At 41.8% G+C, this 21,621-nt stretch overlaps 1 protein-coding gene across 1 annotated transcript in view; it reads left to right on the top strand.

Moving 5' to 3' along the window:
• Positions 1–21,621, top strand: part of mtcl2 (microtubule crosslinking factor 2) — a 90,958-nt gene that overhangs the window by 49,219 nt on the left and 20,118 nt on the right. The window contains exons 5-15 of the mRNA XM_068733823.1: positions 8,127–8,189; positions 11,979–12,146; positions 12,970–13,123; positions 13,354–13,906; positions 14,073–14,373; positions 14,494–14,727; positions 17,194–17,331; positions 19,899–20,021; positions 20,168–20,398; positions 20,840–20,956; positions 21,047–21,214. Of these exons, the coding sequence (XP_068589924.1) occupies positions 8,127–8,189; positions 11,979–12,146; positions 12,970–13,123; positions 13,354–13,906; positions 14,073–14,373; positions 14,494–14,727; positions 17,194–17,331; positions 19,899–20,021; positions 20,168–20,398; positions 20,840–20,956; positions 21,047–21,214 (2,250 nt within the window). The remainder of the gene's footprint in view (positions 1–8,126; positions 8,190–11,978; positions 12,147–12,969; positions 13,124–13,353; positions 13,907–14,072; positions 14,374–14,493; positions 14,728–17,193; positions 17,332–19,898; positions 20,022–20,167; positions 20,399–20,839; positions 20,957–21,046; positions 21,215–21,621) is intronic.

Below are 21,621 nucleotides of genomic sequence, written 5' to 3' on the forward strand. Positions count from 1 at the left end.
AAAGAACTGCCCTTCCTTCCCCTCCCTCCTTTCCTCCTCCTCTCTTCTCTTCCTCCTTCCATCTTTTTTTTTTCATCCTTCCCTTCCTTGATGCTTTGTTTGCATATTTCCGAGTGTGTTTGTGTGTGACGAGCCAAAGTAAACAGCAGAGGAGGAGGAGACTGGTTTTGTCTGACTCAAATGCAGCCAAGAGACGGAAAGAGAAGGAGAGTGGGAGGAGGGGGAGACAAAAGCAGGACGAGCTGCTGATGCACTTGAACATGTGCGTCTGCAGATTTAGAGTGTCATGCCCGTCCCCCGTCAGTCTAGCAGGCGCTTTGCTGCTGCGCTAATGCTATGCTAATGTGATGCTAATTGACCATTCACTCTCTTAGCGTTGGCCGTGCTGATGCACACAAACGGATGTGAGCTGAATCACCGTTGGCTTGCATCGTGTCAGCGTTCATCAGCACAACTAAGCATACAACAACAGACATGGTGGGACGATTTAAAGACATGCAGGGCTCAGATGGTTGTGAGACGTCAAACATCAAGCAGAGCTGCACTTTGAAATAATCATATTTAAATGACATACAAATGAAGAAGAAAACAGAACTTAGCTCATGCAGCTGGATGGTAGCTGCAGGAGCTGTAGTGTTTGTCTGCTTGGAGCGCGTCGGTTTAGCTTCAGGTGATTTACCAGAAAAGGGTGGCTGATTCACAGCTGGGTCGGATCATTTATATCAGGCTGCGTAGAGTTTTCACTAAGCCTGCGGCAGATTGATTAACACCCATTTTTTGACAGGGAAAAATTGTCTCAGGAGAGCCGGTGAAAAGGTGTATGCACTCAGTTGTGGTGAAGCTGCCGCAACAAACTCAAACAAAGAAGGTAGTTGTCTTCCATGCAGCTTTTGTTTGGAAGTGTTGTTTTTGTAGCCTGCGTTAATAACTTAAATTTGGCATGTATTGATGTAGTTGAAGGATTATATGATTTATTTTGTAAAATTCACTGACATCTCTAATGAATGTAAGCATAACTTAAACACTGATTGTTTTCCTACTTTCATTTTTACAATACATCCATCATTGTGTTGGTACCCAAAAGGAGCAATTCATGATTGATCTTGTCCTGTAAAGTAACATTTGCAGTAGTGTGTCATTATGCAGCATTACAATCAAGACTTAAAAAAACATGTTATGAAGCTCAAAAATGTCTCTAAGCACTAATATATAATGACACGGGAAATACTTTAACTGGGTACAAGACTGTATTGATCTGATCTGAACCTAATCAATACTGACATGATGGGTTTTCCTTGTGAGTCATTGTGAGCGGTCGTCGTTGCTCAAGTGGCTGGCAAACAATGAGGAGGAAAAAACACTCAATTTGTCTCATTCTGCCAAGTCATGACCTCACCTCACCAGAGAGAAACCATGAGATGAATATTTCTCGTTCGGCACATTTGCTCCTCCTCGTGTCTCGATGAAGTCGCTTGTTTATTCTCTCTCACTGCAACGCTGTTCTTTCTAATACTCATTCAACAGCTTCAAAGTGTATTCATAGGAAAGAAATATCTTAATTGCGATTATTTTGCCTGATTTTGCAATTGCAATATTATTTGCGATTTCAAAAGTTAATTCTCATTTTCATTGAAAAATATAAAAAAGTCTGTACAATATGATGTGATTACATCCCTGCAGCACGATAATATTCAGTTTAAGATAGTATTTATACACACATTTCAGCCTTAACAAATATTGCGCCTAAAAATTTCATTAGGCCATATTGCGATTTCAAATTTTGATTAATTGAGCAGCACTTATTCCTAGAGCTGTTAAATTGAAATATGTTTCATGTCCATCTCCTTCCCCCCGCCCTCACAACCTTCCTTGCCATAACGTGGACACAGGGAATGAATGTGAACAAGCAGAGAGGCCATACAGTAACTGTGAGTGCATGTGTGTAAAGGAGAGAAAGAGGGCTTTGTTTTACAGTCAACTAGAAAAGTCCAAGCTGACGTCAACAAAATGCTAAATTACAGAAATAAACTGCTTCAGTGTTCCAGATTTTTCATGTCAGGATTTTATGTTGAGCCTGAAAAAGGAGAGGTGTGATATCATGCAGAGAAATGAGAGTTTAAATCGTATTTTCACAGCTTTTGTTGGCCTCCATTTGGACTCCTGGAGTTCATCAGTCTTTCTGGTGTTAATGAGCCCAACAGTTTTGGAAAGCTCATATATTTTCCTTTCTTTCTTTTTTTTTTTTCTCTCTCTTTACAGTTGTTTGATAGTTTTTCTGTAAGAGTGTGACAGGGTGAAACACTAGGAGTCAAAATACACATTTGCCTCATTCAGTCTGGTCCTGTACTGTGCCTTTTAAAGATCATTTGACACCTTAACAGTTTCCTACTCGAGAACCACAGATGTCTTCATCAAAATATGTTAATGTGACATCATGTGACATATTTCAATGAGGAAATAACACAACCCTCCTGCAAATAAATTAAATTAGTTTGCCATAAAACAGGCCTTTGCTCAATTCAGTACACTTTTGTTTTGGTTTTTTTGCAGCTACAGACTTACTTGGTCTGGTTTGACCAGTACCTTATTGTTGCTAATATCAGATAACTTTAAATTGATATATATTTGTAGCTAATAATACAGAGTCAGTCTGTAGACTTCATGACTCTTCTTGTGCTCCTGTTGCACATTTTAGCATCTCACAGATGAACACTGCAATGCTTTTATCCCAGAAGTAAAAACAAGAAGTAAACAAACGGTACCTCACCAGGAGACGTGTTTGCCTCATACTATATAAGGAATGTACTTCTAATGTTTGTGGATCATTTTCAAACAGTTTTATATTTGTCTGTACTTCTAGTATAAAAATCTGTTTGCAGACTTGAGTCTGCAGTTTCGCTTGAGTTGTGTAATCTATGATCATCCATCAGCATTACAATATTGTCTGTTCTGCATTCCTCATAATGATGATGTAGCAAAAGTTACTGTAGACTTGATGTTCACTGTGATGGATTTCACAAACTCAAAAAAAGACTTTCAAATCGTTCAATTGAAATGAACAGTAAAGAAAATACGCCCAGGTGATGTAAATCTTGATTTGTAGTAAATAGACGAAAGCAAACCAAACCACTGGTGTGCGTTAATGAACAACTAGAAAGCAAAGAGCGGATTTGTTTCATTTCTGATCCCCAATTCAGGCATATCGACAACATTGCAGCAGACAAAGAGGCTTTATGCTCGAAGCGCCGACAGTAATGGCCTGTTTATTTCCTAATTCAGCACTAGCAGAGTGTTATAGCCGTTTTCACCAAAAGTGTGTTAAAGCGCGTGAGACACTGCAGAGTGTGGAAACAGTACCAGTGTGTAGTAATGAGCTGAGCAGACTGGGGATTTGGGGAAACGCTGGTGTTGCCTCCGTCTTATCTGCTCGGCTCTGTCGTGCTCTGAGCTGCTTTCCTCTGCAGCAGACAAGTGGGGGGGAGCTGCTTAACGCTGCATTTGCATCCTTGGAATACACTAAAAGCTGTTATCGAGTGTGACTAAGAATAAGTATGATGTTAGAATTTGTTTCAAGCATCCATTTGTATTGTTATATTTACATTCGTGGATTTTTTTTTTACTCTGTAAATAGCAGGATTTTAGCGGAAAATATCATCCATCGCTATCACACACACACATATACACACACACACACACACACACACACACACTCTGGTTATGCAACTCATTGTGCGTTGCGTTGTGTAGACCCTTTGTTCCAGTGTGTGTGGCGGTGATGATGTAGAGACATGAGTGTGGTGTTCTTTCAGTCTGAGACTGGCCCCTCGCCTGCACTTCAAATAAATCACTTTCCCTTCCACAAAACCACGCTCTCTTTATACACACACACACACACACACACACACACACACACACACAGTTTTCTGGCAATCAGATATTATTTCTGCCCTCAGAGGAAAGTATTAGCTGTAGAATTTCAGCAATGCCACCTTAAAAAAAAAATCAAATAAAAACTTAAGAGTTTGACTTTGCGGTGTGTTGAGTTCTTTTCTGTCACTAGCCTGTAACTGTAACTAGTGCCTTTGAATGCTATTTTTTTCAGAAAAACATAGGTTTCTCATTTTGCTGGAAATCTGTAGCTCAAAATGTGGTGTCATCAAGACATCATTGCCTGGTCGTAAACAACCACTGGAAATGCCTGGTGGTGTCACAGCTGTGTCCAAAACTAACCGTTCTCTTCACCTACCAGAAGCTGTGAAACCAGGAGATATTTTTTCAAAATGACATCTCGGTACGTTTCCAGTCTGTGTTACGAAACAAGAGGTAAACCTCTAAAAGTAGCTAATACCTCTGTTAATTAGTTAGAGGGGTTGGTAGTTGGAACTTTGGAGAGAGACAGGCAAGCTGTTTTCCCTCTGCTTCCCTCTTTATGCTAAGCTAAGCTAGTCTCCTCTCAGCTCCAGCTCTATGCTCAACTCACATAATGACATAAGAGCAGTACCTAACTCTCTTTGAGCCCTGCAGCAGAAGTGTGCAGGGCAAGTAGTTTTTACCTAGCAGAAAAGTCAGCTCAAAATTCTAAATCGTGAATAGAAATTTAATAACTTGGTAAGTAAAGTGTATTTGTACAGCACCTCTCTGGAGCAGGCGTCACAGAGGACTTCACAAGACAGTGAAAACAGAAAATAATACATGTTCCTGCTTGGTAAAATATCAGTTGGACACATACACTTAAATGGTTCCTCCTCTCTGCTGTGCGGCTCTCAGGATTTCATGCCTTCTTGCTTCAGGTGAGTCCGTACACCGAGAGCAAATCTGATTTCTGTGCTGCTTCCTCTCTCCCTCTCTCTCTCCCGTTCTCAGAGAGCAATCTCATCCATTGTCAGTTAACCTATGTGATGGGCCGTAACCTGACTACGCTGTTGAAACCATTTCCGTTCAGGAACCATATCAGCACACTGTTGAAACTTACGGTACTTTGCTCCGGTCTGTCGCATGGACGGCAACATCTCAATCAAAAGCACTTTTTAATCTTTTCGTCAGTGTGTTGCTGCCTCTCGTGGTGGCAGGACGCTGCTTTCATTCCTCCGTGTCTATTTTCAGCTCTTACCACTAAATATTTTTGCATTTTGTCATTTTTCTAAGAATATTTGCTGTTTACTTTCCTGTCTTTATTCAGTTTCAACATTGTTTTCAGTGTATTTTGTCCTCATATGCTCCCTGTTTGTAGTCTCTTAACCTTTCCAAATCCAGAGTTTCAACATTAGTGCCTCGCGTTTCTTACATTCTCCTCTTCCAGACTTTTCCTAACTCTCTGATCGGGTCTGTCAATGTGTTTGATCCCGCCCCGCCCCGCCCTGTGTCCCCCTGTGTCACGGCCGGTTGAGCTGCAGATCCGATTGGATTCGGAGGAAGAGAGTTCACACTGCTCTGCCTCCTCATCCATGATGGAGAAACGACAACATCTCTCATCTTTCACTCTCCCCTTTTTTTTTTTTCTCGCTCTGCCATCGCCGTTGTTATCTGTCTGTCCATCTTTTTCTCTTCGTCAGTGACCATCTCTTCCTCTTTCCCTCTCTGTCCTGAGCGGTTTCCCTCCATCCACCCGGCAAAGGAGGGCTTGGCGTGCATTTATGTCTTTGGCAATTCATCTACCGATCTCTGTCGTCCTTTTACCACTACTGTCAACTTGTCCCTTTCACAGAACCAACAATGTGATTACTGTGAAATATAGTGAAATGTTACCTGACAAAACTGACTCAGCATGTTGTTGGTGTTGTTTTCCTCTTCGGGTACCTAATTGCCAGTTTTTGCAGCTATTTGGGATTTCATACTATGTGCTGTAATGTCACAGTCATAGCAGGTCGCTGGAGGTTCACACAGCTGACTGACAGTCCAGACAACTCTTTGGCAGGTCTGCTATTATTATTACCGGCTCACTGTCTCACTGTCATGACTTATTGGCTCACTTGAATAGAACAGGGCCATCGTTAATGTTATTAGTAACACCTGTGCGTTTCCTGCTGTGACCAGTCAAAATGTGTGTTTTTTATTTTTATTTGTATGATCCCTTTAATTATTTCAACATTTCCCAAAATTATATTATAAAGGCGAAAACACAGGTTTAAAAGCTCCATTGTACATTTGAAAACGTATCACACCTCTGGCTCCGTCCTGATTAGTGATATGGGAATATCTCTTTTATTCATACACTCACCCTCCAATAGTGAGTAGTGAATAGTACTAGTTTAAATACGCTTTAGGATTTTGTGTCGCAAACTCTCATCGTTTCCTATTGCTAAATCACTCATGCACAAATTAGCACAAATTAATCCCCCCCCCCAAAGTCTGATCCAATAGTCCCGACATCTCTTCAACACCCAGCCAGAATCAGTGGTTCCATTATCGGGAATGATGCTAAAGTAGGTAAGGTGACAGGGAGAGAGAGAGAGAGAGAGAGAGAGAGAGAGAGAGAGAGAGAGGGGGGGGGGGGGAGTGAAGAGATGCGAGGGAGGGAAGGACAGCGGGACATGAAAAATGAAAAGGTCTGGAAATAACCCAAAGAGTGATGAAGGGATAGAAAGAGGAGAGGTGAGGGAGGCTGACAGACTTGTGGAAATAAACATCAGACAAATGATCAAATCCCCTTCATGCTGATGCTGCACTGCAACTCCACCTGGACATGAGAGGAATTATTATTATTATTACAAGGTTTCATTATTTCAGCAATTCACTTTAAACATTAAAATAACATTCAATTTTACATTTTGGGAAAATCGAAAAGGAAAAAGAATGACAACATTATAATTGTTTCTTATTTTCTTGTCCTCCTCTCTCACCTTTTTCTGCCCTCCAGTTCTTTCTTTTGTTGTCGGTGCTTGGTTGCAGAGAGAGTAGCTTGTTTCCATGGAAACGGATTGAGCCAGATGAGCTTAGCTTCTCACACTGCAGCGCCTGTCCTTACTGTGTGTGTGTGTGTGTGTGTGTGTGTGTGTGTGTGTGTGTGTGTGTGTGTGTGTGTGTGTGTGTGTGTGTGTGTGTGTGTGTGTGTGCGCATGATTGGTCTTGGGTCTTAAGAGAAGGAAGCATGATGATTTATGAGAGTCTAATGCTCTGGGCCGACTCTTAGATAAAGAGGATGGTTTGTGTGTTTGAGTACGTGTGTGAGTTTTTAGCAACGCAACTCAGTTTTTGGTTCATGTCATTAGGGCTTAGATCTATGCCTTTGTTTTTCCCTCTTCGTTTCTCCCCTTTATGACTCTTTCTCCTTCTCTTTATTTCTCTCTTTTTTCACACTTCTACCTCCACCTCACGGCTGTAATTTCACACTCTTATCATCAGTGTCGCCGTGGTGATCAAAATCACTATGGGGATGATCAACATCACTGTAGCAATGACATCTGGGGCTCGGCACAAGAAGAAGAGGAATATATATATATATATATATTTATATATATATATATATATATATATATATATTTATATATATATATATATATTTTTATATATATATATATATATATATATATATTTATATATATATATATATATATTTTTATATATATATATATATATATATATATATACATAATACCACTCCAAATGTCAAACTATACCTTTAACGAGGTTCAATCCAAGTGCATCTTGGTAAAATGGGGGGAACTGTCAACATTCCCATGCATCCAGGAAAATCTGCAGTCTTCAACGTTCTGAAAAATGACAAAATTGCTTTAATTGTACTAGAACGCAGGAGGGTTGGAGATGTGAAAAGGCACTTAAATGCATTATTGTCTCATGTCTGTGCATCAGCTGGCAGTGGCTCTGTTCAGATGAGATAAAGGGGAACTCATTGGAAAATATATTTTAGTCAGTAGTTAATATATTTTTGCTAAATGTCTGCTCTTAGGGGAAGGTTAAAAATGCAGCCAAGAAAATTCTTAGTTGAAAAGAGTTGGAACTTTGAGTGTATGTTGTGATTACACATGTTTACATCTTGACATTCCACTACAGGTAGTAGTCCCTCTGTGTTGTTTCAGACTGAATTACAATAATTCTTCATCCTATCGAAACAGTTCACAGTTGTGTCACTTCTTACTAATGACACTCTGTATGTGTCTATGTTGCAGAACTCCCAGAGGAAAAGAGGAGCACGAGCCAACAACAAACCTGACAAGAAGCTCTGTCCACAGGTAACACACACACACACACACACACACACACACACACCTATGTTCCTCCATATGGTCCAACAAATCAATAAGAGAGACAAAGTGCTGTTTCAGCTGCTAAACCTTTAAGACATTTAGACCTGGAGAGAGTGACATTTATCTAACACACACACACACATGCTTTCAAAAGGACATGTAACGCAATCACCAATAACAAATAGCTGAGTGTGTATAGTTGAAACATCTGCAGAACTAGAGAAACATACAAACATTACAATACCAAGCTGTTTATTTTTGATTCTGCTGTTGTTCCTGTTAAGATTCTTTTTTATCTATTTGCATTTATTTACTTTATGAGGCAGTTTACCCACACATATCATTTAGTTTATTCTCATTATTATTATCTAAAATACTTAAAAGGAATAACATCAACAGGATTTGACTTGTGCGCCCACTGTGCACAGGCACACACTCCAATATTACATATTACCACAACGACAGTCCTGTTTGGGATGTTTGTCAATTTCCTTGTAGTCATGTCCAGGTAAGTAGTTGAGGATCTCCTAAAAACATAAACAAATAAATAAGTAAATACCACCATATTTTCATGGCGTCAGCATCGCATCGATGCTGACAGTTTTTATGGTGTCAGCATCGCTCGAGGCAGTGTCGTCTCTGCACAAATGTAATTGCATGTACTGCAGGCGACAGGAACTGTTATTTCCTCCTACATGTCTCAACATTGAGTGTATCGAACAGAGCAGCATGTGTTCCAAACTGTAAGAATCAGAGTCAATTGGAAACATGCTTCTTGAATCCTGCAAGGACAGTTCGTTTTCTCCATCGACAAGTTGATGATTCCATTCAGTCGTGATGAAGGAAAACGTGATCACGAAATCATTTTGTGCACAGAGGAACATGATGACTCAATTCAGTTATGTTCAGTTCATTTAAAAACAAAAGTCAAACAGTGAACATTTAATTTCTTCATGGAAAAAATAAAGATTTTTATTATTTTGTAGCCAAAAAGAATCACAAAATGCCTTGTCGTTCATGTCACATAAGTATTTATGGCAACCTGATCTCTATAAACAGATTCTTCATTCAAATGTAGAATCTGGAGGCAACGGGAGAAGATTTAGGTATTGGAAGCGTTCTGGTTGCCTTTTGTAATCAGTAGTAGTGATAAACAGAGAGCAAAAGAGGCGGAACACACTGGCCAAAATGAGATCTCTGAACCCACCGGGTATCGCCCCATGATATAGATTTTTATTGATTCAGAATTAGAAAGAATTATTAGAATTAGTCATGCATGCATCTCAGGTTGCTAATCTCACTGTAAACAATGAGCAGTGCACAGAAAAGGAAGTTTTGGCCCAGATATCTGCTGGCTACACCCCAGAAACACAGCCCCTTATTCTCTTTATACTCAAACCACCAGAATCAGGATTTGATATGAACTGAATGGAATCAATAAACAGAATCACAAAACAGTTGCATAACATCCCCTTATTTTCATTTACATAGAGCAAGTGCTGTAGCAAACCTGCTGCTTCTGGAGACTGGCACTCTAATTAAATTACTTACCCAGTTAATTATCACCTATACAGCCAATCCTCCATGAAACAGCTGTGTTATTCTTTTTGTTTCTGTTTCAAACACCATTTGAGTTCGGAATAGACATGTTAATGTTGTCCGGGGCACCCGACCACGACTGTCATGTTGGAAATCTATCATGTTTGATCCTTTAAGTGTGTTCTCACCTCACAGCTCACAACTGGGCTGTCTATGTGTCTCTCTGTCGGCTGTGACCTATTTCCTCTGGGGATCACACTCTATCTGTCCAAACAAGCCGTGTGCAGTTTGAAGCAAATAAATCAGCATTTTCCTCTATTCCTCCTCATCTTCACATCATCTCTTTCTCTCTTTTCTTCCCTCCATCTTGTCCTGCAGGTGTTTGTACTGACTGTAATCCTTGCATACCTGTTTTTTCTTTATGCTTGGATTACAGATCATGCCTAGACACCACACTTTAAATCTCTACCTCCTCTTCATTCTGCCTCACTTCTCTTCCACAAATAGAAAAAAAAAATCCTTAACTTCACTTTCTGAGGTCTCCTTCCCTTCTTTATTTTTCCAAATCGCTAAAATAATTCAAACACAGCTGAAATACTTGTTTTTTCCTCTGCGAAGAAAAAAAGGGCACTCTGGGAGTTAGAAGTGTATGAGATCAGGTTTAACAGAGCAACGGAGTACACAGAGATACAGATTAAAAACCCAAAGGAGTAATTTATCCCCACAGAAGGTGTTTGTGGTGAAGTTAATTCTCTCACTGACATCTCTCCCCATCTGCTAACGCAAACCCAGGCTTCCTCTCCAAGCCACATACCATAAATGGTCGACTGGCTGGCGCTCGCATTGCTTAATGTGGTTGGAAAGACTCCACAGGCCGTAAAACAAATACAGCCACGGAGCTGCTTATGAGGAATGAGGCGCACAGGGTCAGCAGTAGCTACAACGGAGTTTAAGATAGAGATACATACATCAATATACGGTACGTTTATGTTGAGAGCTTCATACAATTCCTAAAAAAAGGGGGACGTTTAATGCTGAATCAACTGGGTTTTTTTCGGTCACTAGGGGACAGAAAAACACCACAACGGGCTGAAACGCAGCCCTTCTGTAGTTGGTTTAGCTAACATGGCGCAAAACAGTTGTCTGTTCACATCCAGCAGACACAGAGCCACAATAGCAATTAGCTGATGTCATGCCACCTGATGAATGTAAAACGCCCACTCTCTTTTAGTTCTGTTTTTGGTCTCCACCAACTCCTGAGGGAGCTATGTGGCTCTTTAAATGCTAAATGCTCCACTATCTTCACCAGCTTGTCACCAACTGTGTCTGTTTGCTCTTTGGTGCAGGGCAGGTAGTGTACTATGGGGTTATCAGAGTTTTTTTAAAAGACACTGACATGCTCTACAGAGCCACAGAGTTGATCAGTGTTTAAAACAAAGTAAATAATACAATCTTTATTTTACAGATTAAAAGGTTAATTCATAAGCAATAAAACACACCCATACCCACATTTTTTCCTGCTACAGCCTTACTTGGTGTAATGTCAGCAAACTTAAGATAGATATGGTAAACATTAATTTAATATGCTGTATGACGTTGTCTGACGCAAACCACTAATGACTGTTTTCTGGACTTTCACTCTTTCCTTTGTGTTATGTCTTTTTTTCTTCTTAAAAGCCTCACAAGGAACAAACACAGCATGACTCTTACCTCACCATTTGGTAGCTGAAAGCCGCGAGCTATTCAAATAGCTCTTAGTCATTATTTTTCAAGTTCAAGGCGACTTTAAATAGAATGAAAAACCAATTCATCCCATTTGAGTTGCAGGACTGTACTGAAATGTGGCTTGTGTTCAAATGACAGACAAGCAAACAGTTTAGTGCATATTATAACTGAGAGAGATGATGCCCCAACATCACCATGGTTAGAAAAACAAAACATCAGGACATAATTCAATAACAGAATCACCACATACTTCACTCCAAACCTCTAATGTTGTCCAGTTGTCTGCGTGTTTAAGCTGTTATCCATCTGTGTGTGTTTCCATCCATGTCCGGTTCTCAGTTAAATGAATTACCTAAAATGATGAATCAATTATTAAAACGTCTGTCACTGTGTCACAACTGTACATTGCTTGATAACAGACGCGTGTACGTATCGGCCTCTCTGTGATATGGCAGTTTTTGTATCAATGTCACCTCGGCGCTCTCTTCTCTTTCTGCTCCGTCACCGCAGGAGGACAGCTCGGACCTGAAATGTCAGCTCCACTTTGCCAAAGAGGAGTCAGCCCTGATGTGCAAGAAGCTGACCAAACTGGTGAAGGACAGCGAGGCCATGAAGGAGGAGCTGGCCAAGTTTAGGTCGCTGTACGGGGACGTCAACGCCTCGCTCACCGTGGAGGAGGTGAGGGGAGGATGAGGAGGACAGATATTATCTATGTATAGCTAGAGATTTGTTTTTAAGCCAATTTACACAGGAGCAAAAAGTTTATCACATTGCACTCTGTCATCGTCAGACAGTGATAGATGAGCAAATTAGGGCAGACAATGTAGTGGTTAGTGAACAAGACCAAAAATCACCACACAATGGAGGAGGATTTCATAGGATTTCATATTTAGAGGCTAGTGAGACAGCTAACAGACATATTTTCTGACAACACCTTAAGGAAAATATAAACCCTGACTTTCCGTCTTTATACCATTTACCTCTGTACCTCTTGATGTTTGCCTGAGAGATGCAAAACGTCACCAATAAGCTATTATGGTGGTCCCAGTTTGTAAAGTGCGCCCCCCCCCCCTTGTACCCCTATAAACCCAAATGCCTAAAACACCTTGGAAAACTCTACAGAGCTGCATTTGTATTGTTTTAGAAACAGCCAAAACTCCCCACAAAGCTCATTAAATCCAACTCACTTCTGAGCCGATTCAGTGACTGATGCTGAAAACAACAAACAAATATATCGTTTGTTACAATATTGACTTTCCAGTCACTTGCATAATGATTAGGATTTGAATACCCACGACTGAAAATGTTGTTATTACTATTGATAATGATATTTATAGGACAGTTCGTGATGTAAGAAAATGGGGGTAGAAACACTTATAAGCCCTTCAGTATTTCATGCTAACAGTCTTAAAGGTCAACAGCTGATTTAATGAACAGGTGGGAGTTGATTAAGAAAATGGTTCTTCTCTCCAAGTGTGTTTTTTATTTGACTCCCCCTCAGGTTGCTGACTCCCCCCACACGCGCGAGGCGGAGATCAGAGTCCACCTGAAGCTGGTAGAAGAGGAGGCCAACCTGCTGAGTCGACGCATCGTTGAGCTGGAGGTGGAGAACAGGGGGCTCCGAGCTGAGATGGACGACATGAAGGGACCACAAGGTAGTTTGTAAACTCATCTCTATTACACATACGCAATAAAAGCTGTATCAATATTCTTATCAAACGCTTTGCAATAAAATGTCGAACTATTTCTTTCAGATTATACCTGCTTTCAGACATGTTGTGGATATTTATAATTGCATGATTCATCTGTAATTATTATTTCACACACATTTTAATTTCTCTTCTTTTTCTCAACTGCCTGACCGCTCATTGTTTTTTTTCCCTAGATTGTCCACAGGAGCTTTCTGGTGTTGGTGGCAGTCTGGGAGGAGGAGCCATGGTACTCGGGGGAGGGGCTTCATCTGAAAACGTCATGGAGCTCCAGAGACACCTCCAGTTTGTCGAGGAGGAGGCAGAGCTACTGAGGAGGTCTCTCATCGAGCTGGAGGAACAGAACAAACTCCTGATGAATGAGATAAACCGCTATAAATCTGATCTCCCGCCACCGACGTCCGCACTGTCGTCCAACTCACTGGCGTCGCTGACGGACGGGCTGCTCAACGACAGCCCGGTGCACTCCATACAGGAAGGGGCGGTGCTTATCAGCACAGACGCCCCGGCCCAGGAGGAGGAGCTCAGACTGGCGAGGCTTCAAATTGGAGATCTGGGCGGAAAGGTGAAGAAGCTGCAGTACGAAAACCGAGTGCTTCTGTCCAACCTGCAGCGCTGTGATCTGGCCTCCTACCATGCCCCTTCCTCCTCCTCCTCCTCCTCCTCCTCTCTACGACTGGCTCTGGAGACTGACGCAGAGGCCGGAGACTCAGCTGAGTGCCTCCCAAGGTAGTCTTACGTTTTCAGTTTCCCTCACAACATTTGTGTGTGAAATTGTGGTTCTCTACTGGAAATATTTCAGTGAGAGAATATGTTGTTGAAACTCAACCACCATCTTGATAAAGCGACATGTATTAGAAGTCCTAAACGCACTCTCTCTGTGTTTTTCCCTCAGCCCGCCGCACCGCAAAGAGCCAGTAGGGGGTGAGACCGACGCCCTGGAGATCAAGGAACGGAAAAAGAAGATCGAGGACAACGCTGACGCAACAACCTCACTCCCTGGGTACCTGGGGCAGAAGGACCATGATGCCTTGCTAACCATGAGGGACCAGGCTCGCTTGGTTTCCACCGCCATACAGCTCCTGACCTCCCCAGAGTCTAACTGCCTCTCCTCCTCCCCATCCATCTATCAAAAGGTCTGCAGCAACGAGGCCGCAGAGCCGTGTGACCTGGAGAAACCTCAGCCTCACAGCCAGGTACGCGTCAGGGTGTTGTTCTTCCACAATACTGTCAGGGGGAACCCTTTTTTATTTTCAAAGAGATAGCTTTTCACAATAATGTCCGTGATAAAGTTTGTTATTTCTTTGTTTCCGCAGATTTCAGAGCTGTCTGACCTGGCGGACCGCCCCCTGGTTGGTGCTCTGACCAGCAGACTCCAGGCCCTGCACACCCAGCTACAGGCCTTTGTGGAGCATGTCGACAGCCTGAGTAAACCCCCAGCAGGTGGCAGGGACCCTCAGGTTGAAGGAGCGTCTCCTCTGGCCTCACCCTGCGCCTCCCTCCTCTGCTCTGGGGACGGGCAGGATGAACTGAGCACTGCCGTGGAGCAGGTAAAAGACGGGAAACACACTCCTCCTTTTCACTCCTTGTCACTCTGTCTCTTTCATTTGTTATCAGTCTTTCTTTTTCAAAAGCTTTTACTTTTGTTGGGGTTTTTTATTTTCCGTTGTCACTAGTTTGTTTTTCTATTCTTCAATTTTGTGTTTGGTCCAGTGCCTAACCATTAGTTTGGCTGCATAATCCTCCCAATCCCATCTAACCCTGCTGCTTTAGTTTCTCCTCACACTGGAGAATGGATTTACACAACACGCTCAAATCTGATGAACAATGGCAATTTTAAATATAAATTAACCTGACGTGATTCCAACACAGTTGTGAGTGGAAAAATATCCCTTTGGTGACAAACAAACAAACAAAAACTGCCCCTGCTGTATGGGCATATTAAATGAATTCAGATTTGAGCTGCCAGTGTAACCCTGTCCACACGATGCCACCCATGTCCTCTGCATGCTAATAAATTGCTTCCTAACCTGGTATCTAGATGCTGCTTTAGGCCTCAAATGGAGCCTGTTTGTATCCATGGACACAGTAGGGTTATTAAGAGTACATAAAGCACCATTTATTTATATATGTTTTCATCAGCATCATAAAACCAACTAGGTTTAGATCGAGTGAGGTTGTGCAATATCTATCATAAATTTATATAGATTTACTCACATTTATTATTATTTTATCAGAATAAAGGCCAGCAGGACAATAGCATTGTTTGGCCCATATTAAGATTCATGTAGCATCATGCAATGTAGTTGATTAGCAAATAATAAACTATAAACATAGTCTATAAGTACTATCTGAGATTTTTGATTTGAATACTTAAAATTCAAATTAGTATTCTGACACCAGATAGTGAGTACTGTATTTTTATAATGACTGTGTTTTTTTATAATAAGAGGAGTAACGTTGGTAGAAACGCAAGACGACAAATCCACTTAAAAATAAACTTTAATTTAATCGCTAAAATACCAAATCTGGAGTCAAAATATCTGAGTTATTCAAATCCAAGAAAGAAATGGTGATGAAATCTACCTTTGATTATTATTAAAAGAGTTGTCCACACAGATTTCTTAAAGCAGCGGAGGAGACAGTGAGCTCGGTCTCAACAGATTTCTGACATTCTCCTCTGGGAAATTCTTGGGTTACAGTTGATTGTCGGTGATTTATGTTTTAGTCTGAGCATCAAATTTATTTTAAACTATATGATGGTCCATATTCAGTGTAAGATACGCATTTATAAAGACACATTGGAATCAGCAAAGATTTAGAAGTTACACTCGACTGAAGTGCAGCTGCTAGTTTAAGATTCAACTGTCAGGAACGTGCTTTAAAAAAAATTTAAAAAAATGTAATTGGTTATTTAAAGATTGTGTCACCACACTGACTTTCAAGACTCAACAGTAGACACAATTTACTTGGGATGGATATTTTTGTGATTTGGTGTCCTGCCTTTACAACAAGAGAAACTTGTTTCTTGTAAAAGTCTGTCTTTTCTAATCTAATCTAGCTTGCCTGTCTGGAGGAGGCTGTGGTGAAATTATACAAAGTTTTAAGAGAATACATCATCATGTTTAGACTCCATTAGAGGCCAAATTCTGAGTCCCAACACCCCCCGATCTCTCCTCCCCTTCCCTTTGCCCCTTCCTCCTTCCCCCCCTCTCTCTCTGCATGGGCACCATAATCGCCGGTTTCTGCACTTTACTTCCATCTCCCACTTTGCCTCCTTTCTCCCGGTACTCATGCCTCCTCCTCTTGGTCATATCCTTAAATGCTGACCTACTTTCCTCTGACTCCTTGCTCACTTCACATTCCTTTCCTTCCCTCGGTCCCACTCTTCCTCCTCTTTCTTCTCCTTTTGTCCTTGCTTTGCTTCCCCATCCACACCCGTTTCTCCCCTCTCCTTCTTCACCCTTTTGCCCCTTCGCTCTGACTTTTCATCCTAACCGCCTTACTCCTTCTCGTCTTCTTTTTCCCCTCTTTGCCTCTCCCTTCCCTCCTCTTTCTCCCATTGCTGTTTCTCCCCCGTCTCTCCTTTCCTCCCACTCTTCTGTGTCCTCTTCTGTTTCATGTATCTCTCCTCCCCCTCAGCCATTCATTCTGCCCTCCATCCTCCTTTTCTTTCTTTTCTCCACCCTCTCCTTCTCCTCTCTGACCAAGCTCTTTCTCCTCTACATCCTTTTCTTCATCTTGTGAGATCCATACTCAACTGTTTCTGTTTTGTCCGTTGTTTTCCATTTTTCTCAATGTTGTCATATGGATCGACGCCATTTTGGTTGAATTGTTTTTTATTCTTATGGTTGTGTTTGTTTGTCTTGTTTTTTCTTTCATTACTATCACTCCCCTCCTTTTTGTTTTTGTTCCACCACGTCTCCTCCTCCCCTTTCCCACCCTCTGTCCTCTATGTTTTTTTTTTTGTTTCTTTTGTTTTTTTTATTCATTAACCTGCCCATGCATGCATGCAGCAGCCTGATTATAGGGACCAATCAGAGCCGGAGGTGAAAGGTGAAATCAAGGAGAACAGCCAATCAGACCGCAATGAGAAGCAAAAGCAGGATGACGGCCGGCTGGAACGGGGAGAGAAGGAGACGGACGAAGCACTGGTGAGTCGCTCTACAACACAACCATCCCCATCAGGACAGACACAGACACACACACTTGAGCCTGAAGCTTTAATGTCAAATGTCTCACACGCAGACAGACAAACAAACTCATAGGCTTTTGGCTGGTCGAAGTCTCAACATGCCTTCAGGGCAACAAACAAATGTCGAGTCTGCTCCTTTAACAGTCTGTCCGAGAGGGTAAAGTAACTAGGGAAGCTGATGGTGAATGTGAAAGGGGCTATAACTGCTGTTTTCATATTAATAATGGAGCAAATTACTATGTATGTGTAAGGGATAACAATTAGTAATCAACTCTGCATTTATCTTCAGTGTTTTTTAGTGTTCTTCAGCTTGTTCTTTTGCAGCCCTAATTTATTCATTTCTTCCTTGTCCGTCTGGTCAAACAGCGAGTGAGGGAGCAGATGGTGGAAGCCAACAGTTTTTACAGCTCAATATTTTATATATCGATTGAATCCACTAAACCACTCTCACTTTTGAATGATCCAACGATCAAAAACACACAACACAAACAAAAAGGCGCTCTATCTGCCGTTTCCCTGTGACTTTAAAGGGTGGTGTTCTGTCAGCGTTATGGTTACAGCTTGTTTCCACTGTGGCAAAAAAACCTAAAATTTCAGCTTTGATACATTTGCTACAATAACACCCCATAATACTCTCTCTGAATAAACATCCAAAACACAGTTAGAGAGAAGACATGTTGTCTTGCCATCCCGCCTGCTGAAGACGTTGGTGTGTGTTTCAGGAAGAAAAGAGGACAGTAGGATGAAGCAAGACAAGGACAAAATGATCAGATATGGATTTGAACAAATATGTAATTTAGAGCGTGACCACCAAATCGTCCCGGCTGATGAATTAGCTAATTGGTATTAGTGTATGTGTCTACCAATAAGTAACAAGAAACTTTGTTCAACGTGTATCTTGTTCAAAATGTAAAAGAAAAAAAACATACTTACTAACGTACTTAGATAGTCAAGGCCCACTTAATAGCTTTTTGTAAAGCTTTCAAGTGATAATGGGTCATAGCTCGTATGTAGTGGATTGTCCTGTCTACTGCCTTCAAAGATGGTCCTGATGGCAACTGAGCCATCTCCATGACAACCGAACAAGCTCCATCTCCTGAGGAAGATCTGAGATGCGGTTAAAAGCTCTGGAAAAAGCTAGTTAAGTGGACCTTAAGATTTGGCGGGTCAAACTCCTGCTTAAAGACCATTAAGAATGAACTTGTACCCTCGACTAGTCTTCTTATTATTAATATTTGCGTTATTGTATCAGATACAAACCCATGAAAACGGGCCTTGACTGTACATGTGGGCTGCGTATGCTTGCATCACTTCTTCCTGTGCAAACACACAATGACAGGAAAGGTTAATCAAAGGCTCATTTATATGCACATGTGCACACACACACAAATTGAAGCTTGAAATTCGGGATGTGGTACAGTAGTGGTGAACTCATGCTAGCAACACAGTGTTGTCAACAAACATAAACAGTGACTTCACTGTCAGCTGTGGGATTGACGGGAAGAAAAGACCTCTTTGTTTGTCTGACCTTTTGCTGGCGTGTCTCCATGGTAACCAGGGATGTGTGTGTGTGTGTTTGTGTGTCTGCATCTTTATCCGAGCTTGAGAATGTAAAATAGAATGAAGAGCAGTGACTCAGCAGCACATACTGTAGTGTACACCCGGTGTTACAGAAACACCATCTCATTCTCTGCAATATTCAACGGTAGAGCTTGTAACCCACTGCCTCCGGTCTTTTTGCTAGGCTAGGCTACGGTGTTGGCAAAATGGTGTTATTAGTATATTTGGATCCTCTCATTCTTTGCACATTTGTTCACATGTTGCTTCAGTTTTGTAATGCACATTTTTGCATGAGCAGATGCCACTTTCTCACAACAGTGAGTCATACCGGACCAGAAACTCTGGCTGTGAGCAGCCCGGGTGCTGTTCGGGGTGGAGGGTGATGGAGGGCAGAGGCTGAGCCCAGTGGAGGGTGAAAGAGGACATTAATGGTACAGTGGTGGGTCGATGGATCGCACTCACTCAGCAGCCAAATGAGGCATAGGAGAGTGTGTGTGTGTGTGTGTGTGTGTGTGTGTGTGTGTGTGTGTGTGTGTGTGTGTGTGTGTGTGTGTGTGTGTGTGTGTGTGTGTGTGTGTGTTTGTGAGCGTGAGAGAGAGAGTGTGTGTGTATTTGTGGGCATACAGTTAGCGTGCCGAAGCTGAAATGTGATTTAAAGGGTGTTCTAGCACAAAACTGCCATGTTATGTGCTTCTCACACTTGGCTGTTTCTCCCTTTTTCATTTCCTTCTAACTCTCTCGTCCCTTGCCACCTCTCCTCCCATTACTGCTTTTTGTTCTTTTCTTTGATCTCTGGCTGCCTCCCTCCTTGTTCCCTACCCACCGATGTTTCCCTATCCACTGCTCCTTTCCTTATTTCTTTCTTTCCCTCAACTCTTTTTTTCTTTTCTTTTACTCCACCCCCTTCTTCCTTATCTTTCCCCCCCCGACTCATCCTTTCCTCATCTCCTTCTTAATTTCCTCCAGCCCATACATGTCGATGACCTCCGGGCTCGGCTGTCCGAAGCAGAGGAGTCGGCTCTTGGAACTCAAGTGGAGCTGGAGGAGGAGAGGCAGGCTCAGAGAGAAACCACTCTTAAACTCTCACAGGTCAGTTTGCAGCACTGAATACTGCCAAAACACACAAATACTGACCTGGAAACAAAAGACCCCTTAATCTCACGCAGAAACACCATTTTATAGAGAAATGCAAGTCCTCCCTGATTGTCCTGTGTCAAACTGCCTTTCCCTCTCAGATCCAGGATGAGCACCAGAAGGCTCTGCTTCGTCGGGACTTCCAGCTGCAGAGTTTGGCCCTCCAGGTTCGGCTCCAGCAGAAGTTGTGGAGCCAAGAGAGGACTCTGCTGGTCCAGGAGTCCCAGCACCTCAAACAGGCCCTGGTGCTGCTCAGCCTCAAACTACGGTGCTTCCTCAAACAGTGGAGGTTGGGCTGCAGGAAGGACACAGAGTGGAAAGACATCTTGGAGGTATGAGGGGAAGGGAAAGGAAAATGCTGATTGTCCACACCGTTGACATACTGTTATTATTTTAACCAAGAAATGTATTTATGTATCTAAAATCAATACTCTATTGTCCTCAAAGGATATCTCCATTTGTTCTCAAAAATGATGTAATCTCAGGTTTTCAATCACAGAAAGAATTAAGAGAAAATATTTTAACCAGGTTTAACCAGGTTCTATGCAGAGGACAAGTAACTTGGCCACAAGGCAAAGTGATTTAATTCAACATCAAATGTGAAATAACATGTTTTTTGTATTGTAACATATTTTGAATATTGTAGCTGGATGTAAATGTGAACAATTGTTGCCTTTGCAGAAGTAAGAAAATGTATAAATATGTAGATAGATAAAGACACAGAGGCTAATTGATTGAAAGGCGATTCTGCTCTGTGATTTTTTCTTTTTCAGATGAACAGTCTGAAGGACCTGTACCTGCTGTTAGAGGAGGAGAACCTGACGAGCCCTGCCCACCAGACTGACAAGAGGGCTGCTGCAGACGAACAACCACTCAGCCCAACTATCAAGGTCAGTTGAGTGACACACACACACACACACACACACACACACATACGTACGCCCACACACATATTCTTACATGTGTATCTTTCCATATAGTCTAGCGCCGTGAGCAGCACCTTGGCGGACCTAAAGGTGGCGCTGCAAGATTTGAGTGGAGAATTGCGACAGGAGAGACAAGGCTCCCAAGAACTCACACAGCAGTTCGCCAAGGCCAAGGCGTCATGGGAGGTGGAGAGGACCGAACTAAAGAGCCTCATTACGCAGGTAAGAAGTATTTCCGTAAGTTTATACAGTGTAATACGTGAACTTATTTTCTGCCAGTTTTGGCAAAATTAAGAATATTTCACATGAAAGATTTCTCTTCATGCTGTTGACGCTCCTGTCGTTGGTTTGAAGCGGGCAGGACTCTGGACTAAAGATGATGTCACATATTTCTCTGCACCAATCAGGATTTAGAATTCATGTTGCCAGGCTGCTGTCAATCAACTTTTTATCCAGACTTTAATTGACTTTAACTTTGATTAGATATTTTAGCTGATTTAGTCATGAATATTTAATATCGCAGAGGAATACTTCCTATTTGAAACAGAGCTTCAAAATGTACTAGTGATACATTAAACATTACTTGAAATCAATCACCATGTTTATTTATGTTACTCAAAGAAACAAAA

This window comes from Cebidichthys violaceus, unplaced genomic scaffold, assembly GCF_023349555.1.
Source record: "Cebidichthys violaceus isolate CVI_PGR_0920_01 unplaced genomic scaffold, fCebVio1.0.p SCAF_6, whole genome shotgun sequence".
Classification (NCBI taxonomy): Eukaryota; Metazoa; Chordata; class Actinopteri; order Perciformes; family Stichaeidae; genus Cebidichthys; species Cebidichthys violaceus.